The sequence below is a fragment of the Rana temporaria genome, chromosome 3 (genome assembly GCF_905171775.1).
Source record: "Rana temporaria chromosome 3, aRanTem1.1, whole genome shotgun sequence".
Classification (NCBI taxonomy): Eukaryota; Metazoa; Chordata; class Amphibia; order Anura; family Ranidae; genus Rana; species Rana temporaria.
In genome coordinates this window covers 491,340,668-491,360,145 of record NC_053491.1, presented here as the reverse complement: position 1 = coordinate 491,360,145, position 19,478 = coordinate 491,340,668, and the positions used below count along the sequence as shown (strand labels likewise).

The following is a 19,478-nucleotide window of genomic DNA, read 5'->3' as shown; positions in this document are numbered from 1 at the left end:
TTACGTAAACGACGTACCCGACGAAAAAACATGACGGGGACCCGACGCCATCCGTAACATGGCCTACGCGAGACTTGCGGAAACTTACCCCTCATATAGCAGGAGTAAGTTTCCGCTTACGCAAACGACGTTAGCGACGGTTACGCGACGCAAACTCGTTCGGGAATCGGCGTAGAAGGATCATTTGCATACGCAAATGACTCCTTCACGTAAATGCCATCTAGCGGCGGCCGGCGTCATTGCATTTAAGATCCGCCAGTGTAAGTGACTTACAGATGGCGGATCTTAAGTGTATCTATGCAAAAATGATTCTGAGAATCAGGAGCATAGATACACTGGCCAAAAAAGGGAGATACGATGGAGTATCCTGACTTACTCCATCGTAACTTCTCTCAGAATATGGCCCTTAGTTCTTAAAGGGAACTTCAAAACTACTCAGGAAAGGAAAACTTTCTGTAGTGCCCCCTTACTTTCAGTATGGGCACTACGCTAAAGTTAGTTGGAATGGGAGAGTTACATTGCTCCCATTCGTGATTTATCTAAATTGTGACCTTTGTCATTCCAGAAAGGTCTCCTGGACCAGTCTGCGTTCTAGGGATGTGGTGTCATTTCTGACCAGCAGATGGCGCCAGAGGGGTTTCTGGCTGAGCAAGTCCTCCCCAGCAGCCAATTGGAGGAGTTCCTCCCTCACAGGGCATGCTGGGGAGGGGTATATCTGTGACAGGTGTCATGTGTTCTAAAAATCTTCACGGGGTCCCGGCATGGGGTGTGGCGCCCACCTGGCCAGGCTTACAGGCTTCACCGAGCCTCAACCGGAGGCGAAGGGGGACCCCAGTGACCTACTGGGTTCCAGGTTCCATTGAAACGGACCTCAGACTAAGCGTCGAGCCAATCGGGGATCTGGTGTCCGGGATGCTACAGGTATGCATTACTGTCTCCCGGTAACCTGGGCTAGAGTCTATCGGAAGGATGCGCCCCATTCACTCATTTAACAGAAGCAGCGACAAGTTTACAAATCGGTACTACTAAGGGCTGGCTTGCCCGTCCATATGCAGGCCTGACACCGCAAGTTCTCCCTTTCCTCTAATCAACCTTTCTTCTTCTTCCTAACTAAAGTTGATGTTGGCTGTGTTGGCCTGGAAATAAAGCATTGGAAAACCCTTTATTGACTGTCTGGACCTTCGATCACTACTTTGTTTCCTGCATCACACCCCTAGACAACGCAACAATCAATCAGCGGCTCCTTCGGGGGTAGCGCTACATTTCAAACAAAGAATGATATCCCAGTGGTTTTGGGGGTGCAGGGAGTGACATATCAGAATCTGGAAGCCCCAGAGGGACCTCAGACCCCCCTCCATGGTAATGCGTATGGAGTACATAGCACCTCTACTCATTAACCCAAAAAATGGTCAAAGGAAATAAAAAAACAGTACATTTTTGACAAATCCTTAAAACATTTTGTTTTAAATGCTGCTTTCCAAACACGACCGGTCACATCAAGAGACACTTGCCAAATGACAGATAAACATGGGGGCGGGGTCACCCGGTGACATCACCTGCTACCAAACACAACTGGTCCTATCGAGAGACACTTGCCAAATGACAGATAAACATGGGGGCGGGGTCACCCGTTGACATCTCCTGCCCGCCTAACATTGTGATATTTGCATAACTCCTCCCACTGCTTCCATCAGGACTGAGGGCTCTTGAGAGGAGTACTGAGGGGTCGGGTGCTGTGATGTTTTCAGGAAGCTATGTTCAGCACCCTGATGTCCCCTCCCACCAGCCATGATTTGCATGCCCCATACACTCCAAAATAAGCAACAAGAGAATAAAAAGTAACTCTTGGGGGAAAAAAAACGAATCTTATACATCTGATCTGGCCGGGAAGACTTGGATTATCCATGGACACAGAAGGGTCAATGCTTACGGTACAACCATTTCTTATTATATACTGTAACCTTGTTGGCCTCGGACGTTCCTGTTGTTTTGACCCTTGTACTGTACAATGGTGATCTCACTGGGAGGGAGGAGGAGGAGGTCTGAGCAGATGTTATAAGACTCCTCCGTCTTCTCATCTCACCATTATTAGGAAGATCTTCTGAGCACTGAGAGGGGCTGAGCCTGGAAAAACAGAGAAAGATTTAACCAGACCGACAGGACAGGGATCGAAGGTAACGAATGATGGAGGATACATCGAATGTGTATGTGGTGATTGAACCGCGGTGAGAATGCAGGTCAGACAATTCAGTATTATGGCCAGGAACCTAGAAGGAGGGGGTCACGATATATTGAAATCTATTATCCTGATATCTGTACTCCTAGGAGGGGGGGTCACCATATACAGAAATCTATTATCCTGATATCTGTACTCCTAGGAGGAGGGGTCACCATATACAGAAATCTTTTATCCTGATATCTGTACTCCTAGGAGGAGGGGTCACCATATACAGAAATCTATTATCCTGATATCTGTACTCCTAGGAGGAGGGATCACCATATACAGAAATCTATGATCCTGATATCTGTACTCCTAGGAGGAGGGGTCACCATATACAGAAATCTATTATCCCGATATCTGTACTCCTAGGAGGAGGGGTCACCATATACAGAAATCTATTATCCTGATATCTGTACTCCTAGGAGGAGGGGTCACCATATACAGAAATCTATTATCCTGATATCTGTACTCCTAGGAGGAGGGGTCACCGTATACAGAAATCTATTATCCTGATATCTGTACTCCTAGGAGGAGGGGTCACCATATACAGAAATCTATTATCCTGATATATGTACTCCTAGGAGGGGGGGTCACTATATACAGAAATCTATTATCCTGATATGTGTACTCCTAGGAGGAGGGGTCACCGTATACAGAAATCTATTATCCCGATATCTGTAGTCCTAGGAGGAGGGGTCACCATATACAGACATCTATTATCCTGATATCTGTACTCCTAGGAGGAGGGGGTCACCATCTACAGAAATCTATTATCCCAATATCTGTACTCCTAGGAGGAGGGGTCACCATATACAGAAATCTATTATCCTGATATCTGTACTCCTAGGAGGAGAGGTCACCATATACAGAAATCTATTATCCTGATATCTGTACTCCTAGGAAGAGGGGTCACCATATACAGAAATCTATTATCCTGATATCTGTACTCCCTAGGAGGAGGGGTCACCATATACAGAAATCTATTATCCTGATATCTGTACTCCTAGGAGGAGGGGTCACCATATACAGAAATCTATTATCCCGATATCTGTACTCCTAGGAGGAGGGGTCACCATATACAGAAATCTATTATCCTGATATCTGTACTCCTAGGAGGAGGGGTCACCATATACAGAAATCTATTATCCTGATATCTGTACTCCTAGGAGGAGGGGTCACCATATACAGAAATCTATTATCCCTATATCTGTACTCCTAGGAGGAGGGGTCACCATATACAGAAATCTATTATCCCGATATCTGTACTCCTAGGAGGAGGGGTCACTATATACAGAAATCTATTATTCTGATATCTGTACTCCTAGGAGGAGGGGTCACCGTATACAGAAATCTATTATCCTGATATCTGTACTCCTAGGAGGAGGGGTCACCATATACAGAAATCTATTATCCTGATATCTGTACTCCTAGGAGGAGGGGTCACCATATACAGAAATCTATTATTCTGATATCTGTACTCCTAGGAGGAGGGGTCACCGTATACAGAAATCTATTATCCTGATATCTGTACTCCTCGGAGGAGGGGTCACCATATACAGAAATCTATTATCCTGATATCTGTACTCCTAGGAGGAGGGGTCACCATATATAGAAATCTATTATCCTGATATCTGTACTCCTAGGAGGAGGGGTCACCATATACAGAAATCTATTATCCCAATATCTGTACTCCAAGGAGGAGGGGTCACCATATACAGAAATCTATTATCCCGATATCTGTACTCTTAGGAGGAGGGGTTACCATATACAGAAATATATTATCCTGATATCTGTACTCCTAGGAGGAGGGGTCACTATATACAGAAATCTATTTTCCCGATATCTGTACTCCTAGGAGCAGGGGTCGCCATATACAGAAATCTATTATCCCGATATCTGTTCTCCTAAGAGGAGGGGTCACCGTATACAGAAATCTATTATCCTGATATCTGTACTCCTAGGAGGAGGGGTCACCGTATACAGAAATCTATTATCCTGATATCTGTACTCCTAGGAGGAGGGGTCACCATATACAGAAATCTATTATCCTGATATATGTACTCCTAGGAGGGGGGGTCACTATATACAGAAATCTATTATCCTGATATGTGTACTCCTAGGAGGAGGGGTCACCGTATACAGAAATCTATTATCCCGATATCTGTACTCCTAGGAGGAGGAGTCACCATATACAGAAATCTATTATCCTGATATCTGTACTCCTAGGAGGAGGGGTCACCATATACAGAAATCTATTATCCCGATATCTGTACTCCTAGGAGGAGGGGTCACCATATACAGAAATCTATTATCCTGATATCTGTACTCCTAGGAGGAGGGGTCACCATATACAGAAATCTATTATCCTGATATCTGTACTCCTAGGAGGAGGGGTCACCATATACAGAAATCTATTATCCTGATATCTGTACTCCTAGGAGGAGGGGTCACCATATACAGAAATCTATTATCCTGATATCGGTACTCCTAGGAGGAGGTGTCACTATATACAGAAATCTATGATCCTGATATCTGTACTCCTAGGAGGAGGGGTCACCATATACAGAAATCTATTATCCTGATATCTGTACTCCTAGGAGGAGGGGTCACATATACAGAAATCTATTATCCTGATATCTGTACTCCTAGGAGGAGGGGTCACCATATACAGAAATCTATTATCCTGATATCTGTACTCCTAGGAGGAGGGTTCACCATATACAGAAATCTATTATCCCTATATCTGTACTCCTAGGAGGAGGGGTCACCATATACAGAAATCTATTATCCCGATATCTGTACTCCTAGGAGGAGGGGTCACTATATACAGAAATCTATTATCCTGATATCTGTACTCCTAGGAGGAGGGGTCACCGTATACAGAAATCTATTATCCTGATATCTGTACTCCTCGGAGGAGGGGTCACCATATACAGAAATCTATTATCCTGATATCTGTACTCCTAGGAGGAGGGGTCACCATATATAGAAATCTATTATCCCGATATCTGTACTCTTAGGAGGAGGGGTTACCATATACAGAAATATATTATCCTGATATCTGTACTCCTAGGAGGAGGGGTCACTATATACAGAAATCTATTTTCCCGATATCTGTACTCCTAGGAGCAGGGGTCGCCATATACAGAAATCTATTATCCCGATATCTGTACTCCTAGGAGGAGGGGTCACCATATACAGAAATCTATTATCCTGATATCTGTTCTCCTAAGAGGAGGGGTCACCGTATACAGAAATCTATTATCCTGATATCTGTACTCCTAGGAGGAGGGGTCACCATATACAGAAATCTAGTATCCTGATATCTGTACTCCTAGGAGGAGGGGTCACCATATACAGAAATCTATTATCCTGATATCTGTACTCCTAGGAGGAGGGGTCACCATATACAGAAATCTATTATCCTGATAACTGTACTCCTAGGAGGAGAGGTCACATATACAGAAATCTATTATCCTGATATCTGTACTCCTAGGAGGAGGAGTCACCATATACAGAAATCTATTATCCTGATATCTGTTCTCCTAGGAGGAGGGGTCACCATATACAGAAATCTATTATCCTGATATCTGTACTCCTAGGAGGAGGGGTCACTATATACAGAAATCTATTATCCCGATATCTGTACTCCTAAGAGGAGGGGTCACCATATACAGAAATCTATTACCCTGATATCTGTACTCCTAGGAGGAGAGGTCACATATACAGAAATCTATTATCCTGATATCTGTACTCCTAGGAGGAGGGATCACCATATACAGAAATCTATTATCCTGATATCTGTACTCCTAGGAGGAGGGGTCACCATATACAGAAATCTATTATCCCGATATCTGTACTCCTAGGAGGAGGGGTCACTATATACAGAAATCTATTATCCCGATATCTGTACTCCTAGGAGGAGGGGTCACTTATACAGAAATCTATTATCCTGATATCTGTACTCCTAGGAGGAGGGGTCACCATATAGAGAAATCTATTATCCTGATATCTGTACTCCTCGGAGGAGGGGTCACATATACACTGGGTACATACTGCCTATAATCCAATTACACGGCTCCTCAGTTTGTACATGCAACAGTACATTTGCAGGGTTTGGCCTTCTAGTTTTAATCTATTTGGGCCCCGGGCCACCAACTCTATTGAAGTCAATAGGACCCGAACATGAAAATCAAAAGTCCCCATTTTCAAAGCTTACAGTATATTGTATCAATTCAGAAAAAATAAAAATATTGTTTCTAAAGGAACAGTGATTTATTAATGTTTAAAGTACAACAAAAAAAATGAAAAAAAAAATACTTTAACCACAACCACTTAAGATCCCGGACCTTTAGGCAGCTAAAGGACCCGGCCAGTTTTTGCGATTCGGCACTGCGTCGCTTTAACAGACAATTGCGCGGTCGTGCGACCTGGCTCCCAAACAAAATTGATGTCGTCCTTTTTTCCCCACAAATAAATAGAGCTTTCTTTTGGTGGTATTTGATCACCTCGGCAGTTTTTATTTTTTGCGCTATAAACAAAAATAGAGCGACAATTTAAAAAAAAAAAGCAATATTTTTAACTTTTTGCTATAATAAATATCCCCCAAAAATATATAAAACAACTTGTTTTTCCTCAGTTTAGGCCGATACGTATTCTTCTACTATTTTTGGTAAAAAAAATCTCAATAAGCGTTTATCGGTTGGATTGCGCAAAATTTATAGCGTTTACAAAATAGGGATAGTTTTATGGCATTTTTATAAAAAAAATTTCTTACTACAAATGGCGGCTATCAGCGTTTTTTTTTGTGACTGCGACATTATGGCGGACACATCGGATAATTTTGACTCATTTTTGGGACCATTGGCCTGGATTCAAGAAGCAATTGCGCCTGTGTAACCATAGTTACACAGCGCAATTGCTTACTTGCCCCGGCGTAACGAATGCTCCTGATTCAGGAACCTCGTTACGCCGACTGCAGCCTAAGATATGCGCAGCATAAGGCTCTTATGCCCGCATATCTTAGGCTGCATTCTTGCGATGGCCGCTAGGTGGCGTTCCCGTTGTGCTCAGCGTATAGTATGCAAATTGCATACTAACGCCGATTCACAACGTTACGCGAGCCCTGCGTACGCAGTTTACGTCGTTTCCGTACGGCGTTTTTCGCGTAAGGCTGCCCCTGCTATTAGCAGGGGCAGCCAATGTTACGTATACCCCTCGTTCCCGCGTCGCAAAATTTCAAATTTACGTAGTTTGCGTAAGTGATTTGTGAATGGCGCTGGACGCCATTCACGTTCACTTTGAAGCAAATGACATCCTTGCGACGTCATTTGCCGCAATGCACGTCGGGAAAGTTTCCCGACGGAGCATGCGCTCTACGATCGGCGCGGAAACACGCCTAATTTAAATGATTCCCGCCCCCTACGGGATCATTTAAATTGCGCGCGCTTACGCAATTTACGGAGCTACTGCTCCGTGAATCAAGGGCAGCGTAGTAATTTTGCGGGGGCGCAGGGCAAACATGTTGCCCTGCGCCTCCGTAAAAATAGCGCAATTGTACCTAAATCTAGCCCATTGTCATTTTCACAGCACAAAAATGCATAAAAAATGCACTGATTACTGTGAAAATGACAATTGCAGTTTGGGAGTTAACTACAAGGGGTGCTGAAGGGGTTATATGTGACCTAATGTGTATTTACAACTGTAGTGGGTGTGGCTGTAGGTGTGACGTCATCGATTGTGTATCCCTATAAAAGGAAACACACGACCGATGAAGCCGCCACAGTGAAGAACAGAGAAGCCGTGTTTACACACAGCTCTCTCCATTCTTCAGCTCCGGGGACCCGATCGCGGGACTCCAGCGGCGATCGGGTCTGCGGATCCCACGGTCTCGGTCATGGAGGAGACCGATGGTGAGTCCCTCGTACATAGGGACACAGATCGGTCATCTGCCCCAGTCAGTCCCCTCCCCCTACAGTTAGAATCACTTACTAGGGAACACATTTAACACCTTGATCGCCCCCTAGTGCCAACCCCTTCCCTGCCAGTCACATTTACACAGAAATCAGTGCACATTTATAGCACTGCTCGCTGTATCAATGTGAATGGTCCCAAAATAGTGTCAAAAGTGTCCGATGTGTCCGCCGCAATGTCGCAGTCAGGATAAAAATCACTGATCGCCGCCATTACTAGTAAAAAAAATTGTAGCCGCTATTTGTAGCCGCTATAACTTTTGCGCAAACCAATCAATAAACGCTTATTGTGATTTTTTTTTACCATAAATATGTAGAAGGATACGTATCGGCCTAAACTGAGGAACATTTTTTTTTTTTTAAATATATATATTGTTGGGGGATATTTATTATAGCAAAAAGTAAAAAATATTGAATTTTTTTCAAAATTGTCGCTCTTCTTTTGTTTATAGCGCAAAAAATAAAAACCGCAGAGGTGATCAAATACCACCAAAAGAAAGCTCCACTTGTGGGGAAAAAATTATTAAAATTTCATTTGTGTACAAAGTAGCATGACTGCGCAATTGTCATTCAAAATGTGACAGCGCTGAAAGCTGAAAAATGGCCTGGGCAGGAAGGGGGTGAAAGTGCCCAGTATTGAGGTGGTTAAAGACGCGGCGTCCAGCTTCCCGACCCCCGCTCATTAACAACCTATTGACTGTGGCGAACCGCTGAGCGCACAGAGAATTTGGGTGTTTGATGTACACCCGAGCGGGCAATGTTCAGGACCAACTTATGCTCGCCCATCGCTGCTAGGGATGAGCTTCGAGTTCGAGTCAAACTCATGTTCGACTCGAACATTGCCTGTTCGGCGAACAATTTGGGGTGTTCCCGGCAAATTCAAAAAACCGCACTCGCGGCTATAATGAATTGTCGGCTCCCGGCAATACAGAGAAAAGTCATTCATAAAAAAAAAATGCGTGGGGTCCCTCCAAATTCAATTACCAGGCCCTTCAGGTCTGGAATGCATATTAAGGGGAACCCTGCATCAAACAAAAAAAAATGATGTGGGGTTCCCCCCATATATCCATACCAGACCCTTCAGGTCTGGTATGGATTTTAAGAGGAACTCCACCTCATATTTAAAAAAAAAAATGGCGTGGGGTTCCCCCCAAAAATCCACACCAGACCCCTTATCCGAGCATGTAACCTGGCCGGCCGCAGAAAAAAGGGGGGGGGACAGAGAGCGCCGCCCTCTCCTGAACCGTACCAGGACACATGCCCTCTACATGGGGAGGGTGCTTTGGGGGTCTGTGAGCCCTCAAAGCACCAAGTCCCCATGTTGATGGGGACAAGGGTCTCATCCCCACAACCCTTGCCCGGTGGTTGTGGGGGTCTGCCGGTGGGGGGGCTTATCGGAATCTGGAAGACCCCTTTAAGAAAAGTGACCCCCAAATCCCCCATATGTGAATTGGTACATTGGGGGTACATTGTACCTCTACCATTTCACAAAAAAAAGTTTAAATAATGTAAAAAAAACATAGACACTGTTGGGAAAAAATAAATAAAAATAATCCAGCGGTTGTAATCCACTCTCGGTCTCCGCTCCAACGCTGTCGGTATCCTGCGATGGGTGATCTCCTCTCCGGGGTCCAGCGATGAGAAGACCTCCTCTTCATCCATGTCCAGTATCCAGCGATGAGATGTCCATCCAGCGCAGCGCATCACCTGTCTCCACCTACCTGACCTACATACATTGACCTACCCGACATACACTCACCTACCTGTACTGATGGTAGTTACCTACATACACTGACCTACCTACAGTGACTTACCTGACATACACTGACCTACATACACTGACCTACCTATACTGACGGTAGTTACCTACATACACTGACCTACCTACAGTGACCTACCTGACATACACTGACCTACATACACTGACCTACCTGCACTGACGGTTGTTACCTACATACACTGACCTACCTACACTAACCTACCTGACATACACTGACTTACACTGACATTTACATACACATTATTACACTGTCTGAAGATTTTGACCTACCTCAGCTCAGCGGTGTCACAGCAGCAGGCAGTCATTCTGTCAGAGAGCCGAGGTGCCTGGCTGGAGGGGAGGAGAGCCGAGGAGCCTTAAGGAGAGGATAGCCACCCGCGGCCCGCCCAAGCACCAAGCAGGGATGTGGCGCCAGTGCGGCAGCCATATTGTAATTCCTGCCTTCTGGAGCTAGTGCAAGGCCTATGATTGACGTCACACATCCTGCGGTAGCGGCATTGGAACAGTGTGACTTCCATCATAGGCGTTGCGCAGGCTCCAGAAGGCGGGACCTGCTATGGGACTCGGCCTCACTCGGCTACATTCAGCGTCGCTCAGGATAAGATCGATCCCGGCTCTCGCCACTCACTCGAGGCTAATAATGCAGTCCTGCCACAGTGAGACTCAGGGCTTTACAGGGTCACATTCGGGGCTTTAGCCACGGCTAGCACCCCCTCCCGACGCCCCTCGCTGTTTCTACTAACAAATTCTGAACAGAGATTAATTATTTCTCATTGGTGTTTCTATGTTTTCAGGGAGATGGAGCCGAGTGTGGCGGTGTTCCTGTTGGTGGTCTCCGCTTCTCTTGCACAGGAAGGTAGGTGGTAGAACCTCCTTTATTTACCTACGTGCCGACGAGCGATGTATACCGGTACATCGCTAGACTTCAAGTTGTTCAGCTTCAAGTTAATGCAGCTACAGGCATCATATTTTTAAAGTCAGTGGCTGTTTCTCTTGTAAAAGCAATCCTAGCGAATAACTAGCCACTGGATTGCTTTTACAAGCAGAGGGTCGGCGATCCCCCCCCCTCCGATATTGCTTAATATCACTCCGGTATCAAAGAAGCGATACCATAAATCTCTACTTATACTGCATAAGCTTGTATCTCTAACATTTGGAAACAGCAAACTGCTCCAACGGTTGCGCAATGGCTCACATGAGTGAATGATATTGAAAAATTGGAAGACCTGACCTCGGCCCTTAGAGACAAAACAGAGTTAACAGAAGACCAGGTGGTTCTACTGAAATATTTTCCGTGTCTCTGAGGAATTTTTTCAATATGTGTGACACACACGGTTCTTTTATACCAGCCCTACATTGGGTCATTGTTTTGATTCCTGTCTTTCTGACTCCCTCAGTGGTGACTCTGCTGCCTGGGCTCCCCTGCGTGCCCAGGCCCCATACAGGAGGACTGATGGTACCTCCTTATCTAAAGTCTAGGGCATAATTAGAATGTTCAGAGCCTCTGATTCAAGAATCCGTGAAGGGCCACCCTGGCCCCCGACCGAGGCCCTTCCCCCTGATCCTGGGGGCCCTTTACTTCCATTGTGGGAGTAAAGGGCCCTACATTGGGTCATGGTATTGATTCCTGTCTTTCTGACTCCCTCAGTGGTGACTCTGCTGCCTGGGCTCCCCTGTGTGCCCAGGCCCCATATACAGGGGGACTGATGGTACCCCCTTATCTAAAGTCTTGGAAATAACTAGAACATTCAGAGCCCCTGATGCAAGAAACCATGAAGGGCCACACTGGCCCCTGACCGGGCCCTTCCCACTGATCCTGGGGGCCCTATACTCACATTGTGGGAGTAAAGGGCCCTACATTGGGTCATGGTTTTGTTTTTCTGTCTTTCTGACTCACTCAGTGGTGACCCTGCGGCCGGGGCTCCCCTGCGTGCCCAGGCCACATACAGGAGGACAGATATTGCGCCCTTATCTAAAGTCTTGGGCATATCTAGAACATTCAGAGCCTCTGATGCAAGAAACCATGAAGGGCCACCCTGGCCCCCGACCGGGCCCTTCCCACTGCTGATCCTGGGGGCCCTTTACTCCCATTGTGGGAGTAAACAGCCCTACATTGGGTCATGGTATTGATTCTCTGTCTTTCTGACTCTCTCAGTGGTGACCCTGCTGCCTGGGCTCCCCTGCGTGCCCAGGCCCCATACAGGAGGACTAATGGTACCCCCTTATCTAAAGTCTTGGGCATAACTAGAACGTCCAAAGCCCCTAAAGCAAGAAACCGCAAAGGGCCACCCTGGCCCCCAACCGGGCCCCTTCCCACTGATCCTGGGGGCCCTTTACTCCCATTGTGGGACCCTTTATTAGGGTCCCACAGCAGCGACTCTTCCTGCCATTGAGCTGTCCCCCCACAGTGGCAGAACACTAGAGTCCAGTCGCAAGTGCGACCTTTGTGACCCTGGTAGTTCCACCACTGGCGTTTTTTTATTGCTGTTTTATTTTTTTTATGATTTACCATTGTATTTTACTTTTTTACCAACTTAATATATTTTTTACATATTTTTAGGACCTTCATTGGGGGGCTATGGTGAGATTTTAGGGATCTAAACAGACCCTGATGTCTCACTTTTGAAACAGAGAAAGGGACTGAGGACAAATTCGCACCGAATGAATAAACAGGAATAGCTCTGTACCGTAGATGTGCACTGCTGAAAAATTTGTTTTCATTTTCGTTTAATTTGTTTTTTTTTTGTTTGTTTTTGTTTTTTTCGTGTCATTCGTTATGACCAACATGTGTTATCTTGAATGAATTTGTAACTTCGGAAAAATTTGAATTTGTTATGTTCCATTTCTTTATATGCAGTATTTGTTATTTTAAAAAATCTGGAAAATCCAAAGTTTAAAAATCCGAAAATTTGAAAATTAGAAAATTAAAAAAAATAAAATAATAATAACTAACTATTAAATTACAGGTATTGGAATTTCCTTTCAAATTTGGCTGTTGAGCGTAACGTAAATGCAAATTAATCCGAAGTTACGAATTATCCGAAATAATGAATGCTGCATCTTAACGAATGGAACATAACAAATTAATAATTAGAAATAAATAATAAAAACTTTTTTATTATTATTTATTATTATTAATTCATTACGTTCCATTTCTTTAGATGCGGCATTCATTATTTCGGAAAATTCGTAACTTCGGAATAAATTCGTATTCATTACGCTCACTAACAGCCAAATTTGAAAGGCAATTCCAATACCTGTAATTTTGATAGTTAGTAATAGTTATTATTATTAGTTAGTTATATATTATTTCTGATTTTCAGGTTTTCAAATTTTCAGATTTTTGTTCTTATTTTCGAATTTCCGAATTTTCAGATTTTCACATTTCAAATTTGTAAATTGTCGAATTTTCACATTTTACATTTTTGAATTTCAAAGTTTTTGAATTTCTGAGTTTTCAGATTTCCAGAAAAACTTGTTAACCCCCTGACGGTAAACCCGAGCGTGACTCGGGGTTGGTTTTTCATGTTAGGATCGGTAAACCCGAGTCACGCTCGGGCTGGACGGGCTTACCTTTCGCTGGATCCACAGGCTTGGTTTACTTACCTTGTCCCTGGATCCAGGGATGCCACCCGCTGTGTGAGCGAGCGGGACCTCCTCGCTCGATTCACAGTCCCCGTGTGACGCCGATCTCCGTTCCCTGCGACGTTACGACGCACGGGGACGGAGAACGGCGCCAAATTCAAAAAAGTAAACAAACACTTTACATACAGTATACTGTAATCTTATAGATTACAGTACTGTATGTAAAAAATACACACCCCCCTTGTCCCTAGTGGTCTGCCCAGTGCCCTACATGTACTTTTATATAATAAAAAATGTTCTTTCTGCCTAAAAACTGTAAATTGTCCAAAAGTGGCCCTTTATGTCAAAAATGGTTTTAGATCAGCTAGAAAACAGCGATAATAAATTATAATCACTTGCAGAAATGTGCGATAGCGATTTGCGGGGAAATTCGTCATAAAAAAAATAAAATAATGACAGCGACAATTCTGCAACTGCAAATTTCAGTGATTTTGAGTTGATTACATTATTGAATAATTTTTATTATAATTATATTATTATTTGTTATAATTATTTATAATTATTTATTATATTATAATTTATAATTTTGTTTTAAAAAAAAAAATCATACCCGGGATGCCTACAAGACTCTTGCTTGGTCAGATTTAAGTGAGTTATTTCTAAAAATTACAGGCCTACAGTATAAAACGCCAATTTCCTTGCAAAATAATTGTACCGCTTTTGGTACGTAATTCCAGACAGAATCATACCGCCAGGGAGGTTAAACAGGTTTTCGCTAATTCGTATATTTCTGAATGAAAGAATTTGTTGAATTTTGTGGAAAAATGAATTCGGAACGCAACGAATTGCACATTTCTACTGTACAGAGCTTCCCGTTCATTCATAAACTGAGGCATAGTAAACACATGAGTACTGATCACTGACTCTATTTATCAAGACAAAGAAGGGGCCAATAAACGAGACCTTTATCGGCCCCTTCCCTGCTCTCCTTTCTGACAGATCCCTGCAGCAGCCAGCGGTAGGTGGGAGGGGAACACCCAGCAGCACGGGGAGGGGGAGGCGAGGGGCCAGGGGAGCACACAGGAGCCCGGGGTAGCAGGACAGAGATAGGGAGGTGGTGGGAGTGGAATGTGAAAGAACCGATGATACTCTTCATTTCCCTCCTTCAGCTGCTGAATGTCTGGGAGAGGGAAGGGAGGAAGAGCAGGCATTCAGTGGCTACATGGAGCGATCGGTTCCTCTACATGGCACTACACCACCACCTTCCTATCCAGGCATACAGGGGGCCACACAGACCTTCTTGAGCATGGGGTCGGGTCACAAGGGTGACTCCTGTGACCCCTGTATGAATATGCCCCTCATCAATGATTATGAACACTATCAGTGTTCTAATGACACTGGCTGGGAAGGAGTGTCAGGAACATGGTTGTCACAGTACTGGCAATGTTGGCCAGAACTTCCATGGACGCTCATGGAGGGTTCCGATATGTGCATGAGCGCACGCCGCGCATCAACGTGCATTGACGCGCACCGGCACGCATCGGCGCACACGCGCATGTGCAGAACGGTGCGTGCACGACGGCGCGCAAGTGGCGTGACTGACGTTGGCGCCAATGGCCCTATTTAAGTCAGCCTGTGACTGCTGGACAGCGCTGGATTATCTTTTCAGTTCCCTGTGTACCTAGACCTTGTTCTATGATCCGTACCTATCTGTTGTGACCCGGATTTTCTTGACCTTGCTTCCTGTTCTCCTCATTTTGACCCTTGGCCTGCTTCAGGACTCTGCTTTTGCTTCCTGACCCTCGGCTTGTACCTGGACCCTGCTCGTGTATGACCTTTGGCTCACCCCTGCTCTGGACTGACCTACCTGTGTATGACCCCCCGGCCTGGCTTTTGCTATCTCTGCTCATCTAAGCACAACAAAGCTCAGTTCTACCTGCTACAGTCATCCCTCAGTGGCTAAGTCCATCCGTTTACAAGCAAGCACCTGGCCAACCGTGCTTCTGTGTCTGTCTCCAACTCCAGGGTCGCGCTGCACTCAGCTGCAAGGGGAGCCCTCTAGGCATCTTGATCTCCATCCTGGTTCCTGACAAGGAGTTAATATCTAAGGTGATCCTCCTGAGATAGGAGTGTATCTAATGAACTTATGTTGGATTCTACCATTTATAAATAAATGTTGAGTTTATTGTTCATCAGCTAAAGCTTTGATAAGTACCAGTAATGAGTTTTGTCTGTTTTCTTCCCTAGACTTGGAGGGTAAAATGTTCGTCTTCCCCAAAGAAACCGACACAGCTCATGTCATTCTAAGACCTACAATTACAGAGCCATTGCAGGAAGTCAGCGGCTGTCTACGTTCCTACAGTGAACTTTCACGCCAGTATTCTCTCTTCTCTTTAGCTACTCCAAAATATAAAGATGCTTTTCTAATCAGGTTCCAGGCTCCAAGCACATATACTGTATCCATAAACAACGGAAGCAGTGTTTTCAGGAGAGACTCAGAGCCTGCGGACTGGAGCCATACCTGTGTGACCTTGGACTCGAAAACTGGGGTGGTCAATCTTTGGGCCAATGGGAAGATCTCCACCAGAGGGTTTACCAGGAGAGAGGATTCTATCGAAGCTGAAACCAACATTGTTCTGGGGCAGGAACAAGATTCTTCTGGTGGAGGGTTCGATACTTCTCGGGCATTGGTTGGGGAAATAAGTGACGTCCACATGTGGGATTATGTCCTGACTCCGGAAGACATCCAGAAGGTCCTCTCTGGTGATCTCCATGGAAATGTCATTAATTGGAAGTCTCTACTCTACGAAATGAAAGGAGACGTTCTTCTCCAACCTAAAAATTTGCGTAAGTCTGTCATCTTATCTACATAATAGGTAGATTCAGGTAGAGAAGCCTATAGTTACGGCGGCGTAGCTTAGCGTGTTTAGGCTACGCCGCCGTAAGTTAGCTAGGCAAGTACATGATTCTCAATGTACTTGCCTGCTAATATACGGCGGCGTAGCCTAAAGCGGGCGGGCGTAAGGGCGCCAAATTCAAATGTGTTGGAGGGGGGCGTGTTTTATGGTAATGAGGCTTGACCTCACGTTTTTTAATTTTTTTTTTATAATGCGCATGCGCCGGGCGCCTACATTTCCCAGTGTGCATTGCGGCTAAGTACGCCGCACGGGCCTATTGATTTCGATGTGGACGTAAACAACGTAAATCCCGATTCGCGGACGACTTACGCAAACGACGTAAAAAATTCGAATCTCGCGGCGGGAACGGCGGCCATACTTTAACATGGTTATTCCACCTAATAGATGGAATAACTTTAGGCCTGCTAATGCCTTACGGAAACGGCGTAAAACTACTGCGGAGGCCAGGCGTACGTTCGTGAATCGGCATATCAACTAATTTACATATTCTACGCCGACCGCAATGGAAGCGCCACCTAGCGGCCATCCAAAAAATTGCAACCTAAGATAGGACGGCGCAAGCCTTCTTATCTTAGATATGTTTAAGCGTATCTCTGTTTGAGCATACGCTTAAACATAAGTCGGCGTAGATTCTGAGTTAGGTCGGCTCATCTACTGATAAGTCGGCCTAACTCTTACTGAATCTACCTAATACACTTTAATTATTAACATCCTCCAATGTTCAGTACAGAATAACTCTGAAAATTGTGATTCATTTGTCATCACATCAACAATGACAATGGCAATTATAATGCCGCATACACACGGTCGGAATTTCCAACTAGAACAGCTTTTGGTCGGAAATTCTGACCATGTGTAGGCTCCATCAGACTTTTTTTGTCTTAATTTCCGGCAGCAAAAATTTGAGAGCTGGTTCTCAATTTTTCCGACAAGAAAAGTTCACACATGCTCAGAATCAAGCAGAAGAGCCGCACTGCCAATTGAACTTCATTTTTCCCGGCTCGTCGTATGTGTTGTACGTCACCACCAGAAAGAAGTCTCCTGCGCGCATTCGCGGGAGTGACGACATTGCGGCTCCAGCTACTCACAGCGCTGGAGCCGCGATACCCGGAAGACACGCCGAGGCGAAATGTTAGCTGCCTCGGCGTGGACCAGGAGGGACACAGGCGCCTCGTTCTAAGGTAATTATTTCATAATGAGCTAGTATGCAGTGCATACTAGCTCATTATGCCTTTTTCCTTACAGGTGTAAAGAAAAAGAAAAAGTCAGCAGGTTTACTACCGCTTTAAGTTGTGAGCAGAATGTTTGGATAGAAGTCACATCCTTCATCTGGGAAGATGGAAAATGTAAGCTGCCAATGCACATTCGTTTCTGGATCTAAATATTTAGGGGTAGATCCAGAAAGAAATACATTGGCGCAGCGTATCAGAGATACACTACGCCGCCGTACCTTACCTGGCGCATTTTCGTATCCTCAGCGAGTTTGCGCCATAAGTTATGGCGGTGTAGTGTATTTCTGGCGGCGGATTTCAAATTGGGCGGGTTGGGGGAGGGTTTCATTTAAATGAAGCGTGTCCCCACGCCGAATGAAATGCGCATGCGTCGTTCCTAAATTTCCTGCCGTGCATTGTGCTAAATGACATCGCTAGGACGTCATTTTTTTAACTTAGACGTGAGTTACGTCCATCCCGATTCACGGACGACTTACGCAAAAATAAAAAAAAAATTTAAATTTCGACGCGGGAAAGACGGCCATACTTAACATGGCAAGTCTATGTATACGCCGCAAAATACCAGCTTTAACTATACGCTGGAAAAAGCCGACTACAGACGACGTAAGAAAATGCAACGGTCGTGCGTACGTTCGTGGATTGACGGAAATCGCTAATTTGCATACCCGACGCGGAAAACGACGCAAACTCCACCCAGCGGGCGCCGAAGTATTGCATCTAAGATCCGAAGGCATACGAAGCCGTACGCCTGTCGGATCTTACCCAGATGCCGTTGTATCTTGGTTTGAGGATTCAAACTAAAGATACGACGCGGGAAATTTGAAAGTACGCCGGCGTATCAGTAGATACGCCGGCGTACTCTCTCTCTGAATCTGGCCCTTAGAAACAAAATTTAATGGAATCGACTGAATCGACTGATCTTCCTGAGACACAGGAGTGGATCAAATTGTGTTTTTATTTTAAGTTCTGATTTTATTGTCTATAGTTTAATCTGTAGCAGATCTTTGTCTGTCTTCTTCCCTAGACATGGAGGGCAAAATCTTCGTCTTCCCCCGTGAAACCAAACCATCTCATGTCCTTCTGAAGTCTACAATTACAGAGCCATTGCAGAAAGCCAGCGTCTGTCTACGTTCTTATTCGGATCTTTCCCACCCCTATACTCCCTTCTCTATCGCTACTCCCGGGGCAGAAAAGGCCTTTGTAGTCAGCATACAACCTCCACACACTTGTTCTGTATATATCAACCAGGAAGTCACTCATTTTCAGACAGACTCTGAGTCTTTGAGACACACCTGTGTGACCTGGGACTCCGACACCGGAGTGGTCCAACTTTGGGTCAATGGGAAACTCTACCCGGAAGGAGTCTCCATGAAAGGGTCTTCTATCGCAGCTGAAGCCAGCATTGTTCTGGGGCAGAAACAAAACTCTTTCAATGCTTCTCAGTCATTGGTTGGTGAAATAAGTGATGTCCACATGTGGGATTATGTCCTGACTCCAGAAGACATCAAGAAGGTTCTCTCTGGTGACCTCCATGGAAATGTCATTAACTGGCTATCTCTACACTATGAAATCAAAGGGGACGTTCTTGTCCAGTCTAAACACCAGAGTAAGTCTGTCATCCGTCTTTATACAGATTTTGAAAACCACTTCCATACCGGGGGGCACTTACGCACCTTCCTGCCCAAGCCAATTTTCAGCTTTCAGCACTGTCGCAATTTGAATGACAATTGCGCGGTCGTGCTACACTGTACCCAAATTAAATTTTTATAA

General features: G+C 45.0%; 1 protein-coding gene across 1 annotated transcript in view; it reads left to right on the top strand.

The window, feature by feature from the left end:
• Window positions 1–1,953: 1,953 nt before the first annotated feature.
• The window catches only part of LOC120933773, a 59,369-nt gene continuing 41,844 nt past the window's right edge, over window positions 1,954–19,478 (top strand). The window contains exons 1-4 of the mRNA XM_040347168.1: window positions 1,954–2,174; window positions 10,768–10,829; window positions 15,806–16,405; window positions 18,733–19,314. Coding sequence (XP_040203102.1) covers window positions 10,772–10,829; window positions 15,806–16,405; window positions 18,733–19,314 — 1,240 coding nt within the window. The 5' untranslated portion in view covers window positions 1,954–2,174; window positions 10,768–10,771. The remainder of the gene's footprint in view (window positions 2,175–10,767; window positions 10,830–15,805; window positions 16,406–18,732; window positions 19,315–19,478) is intronic.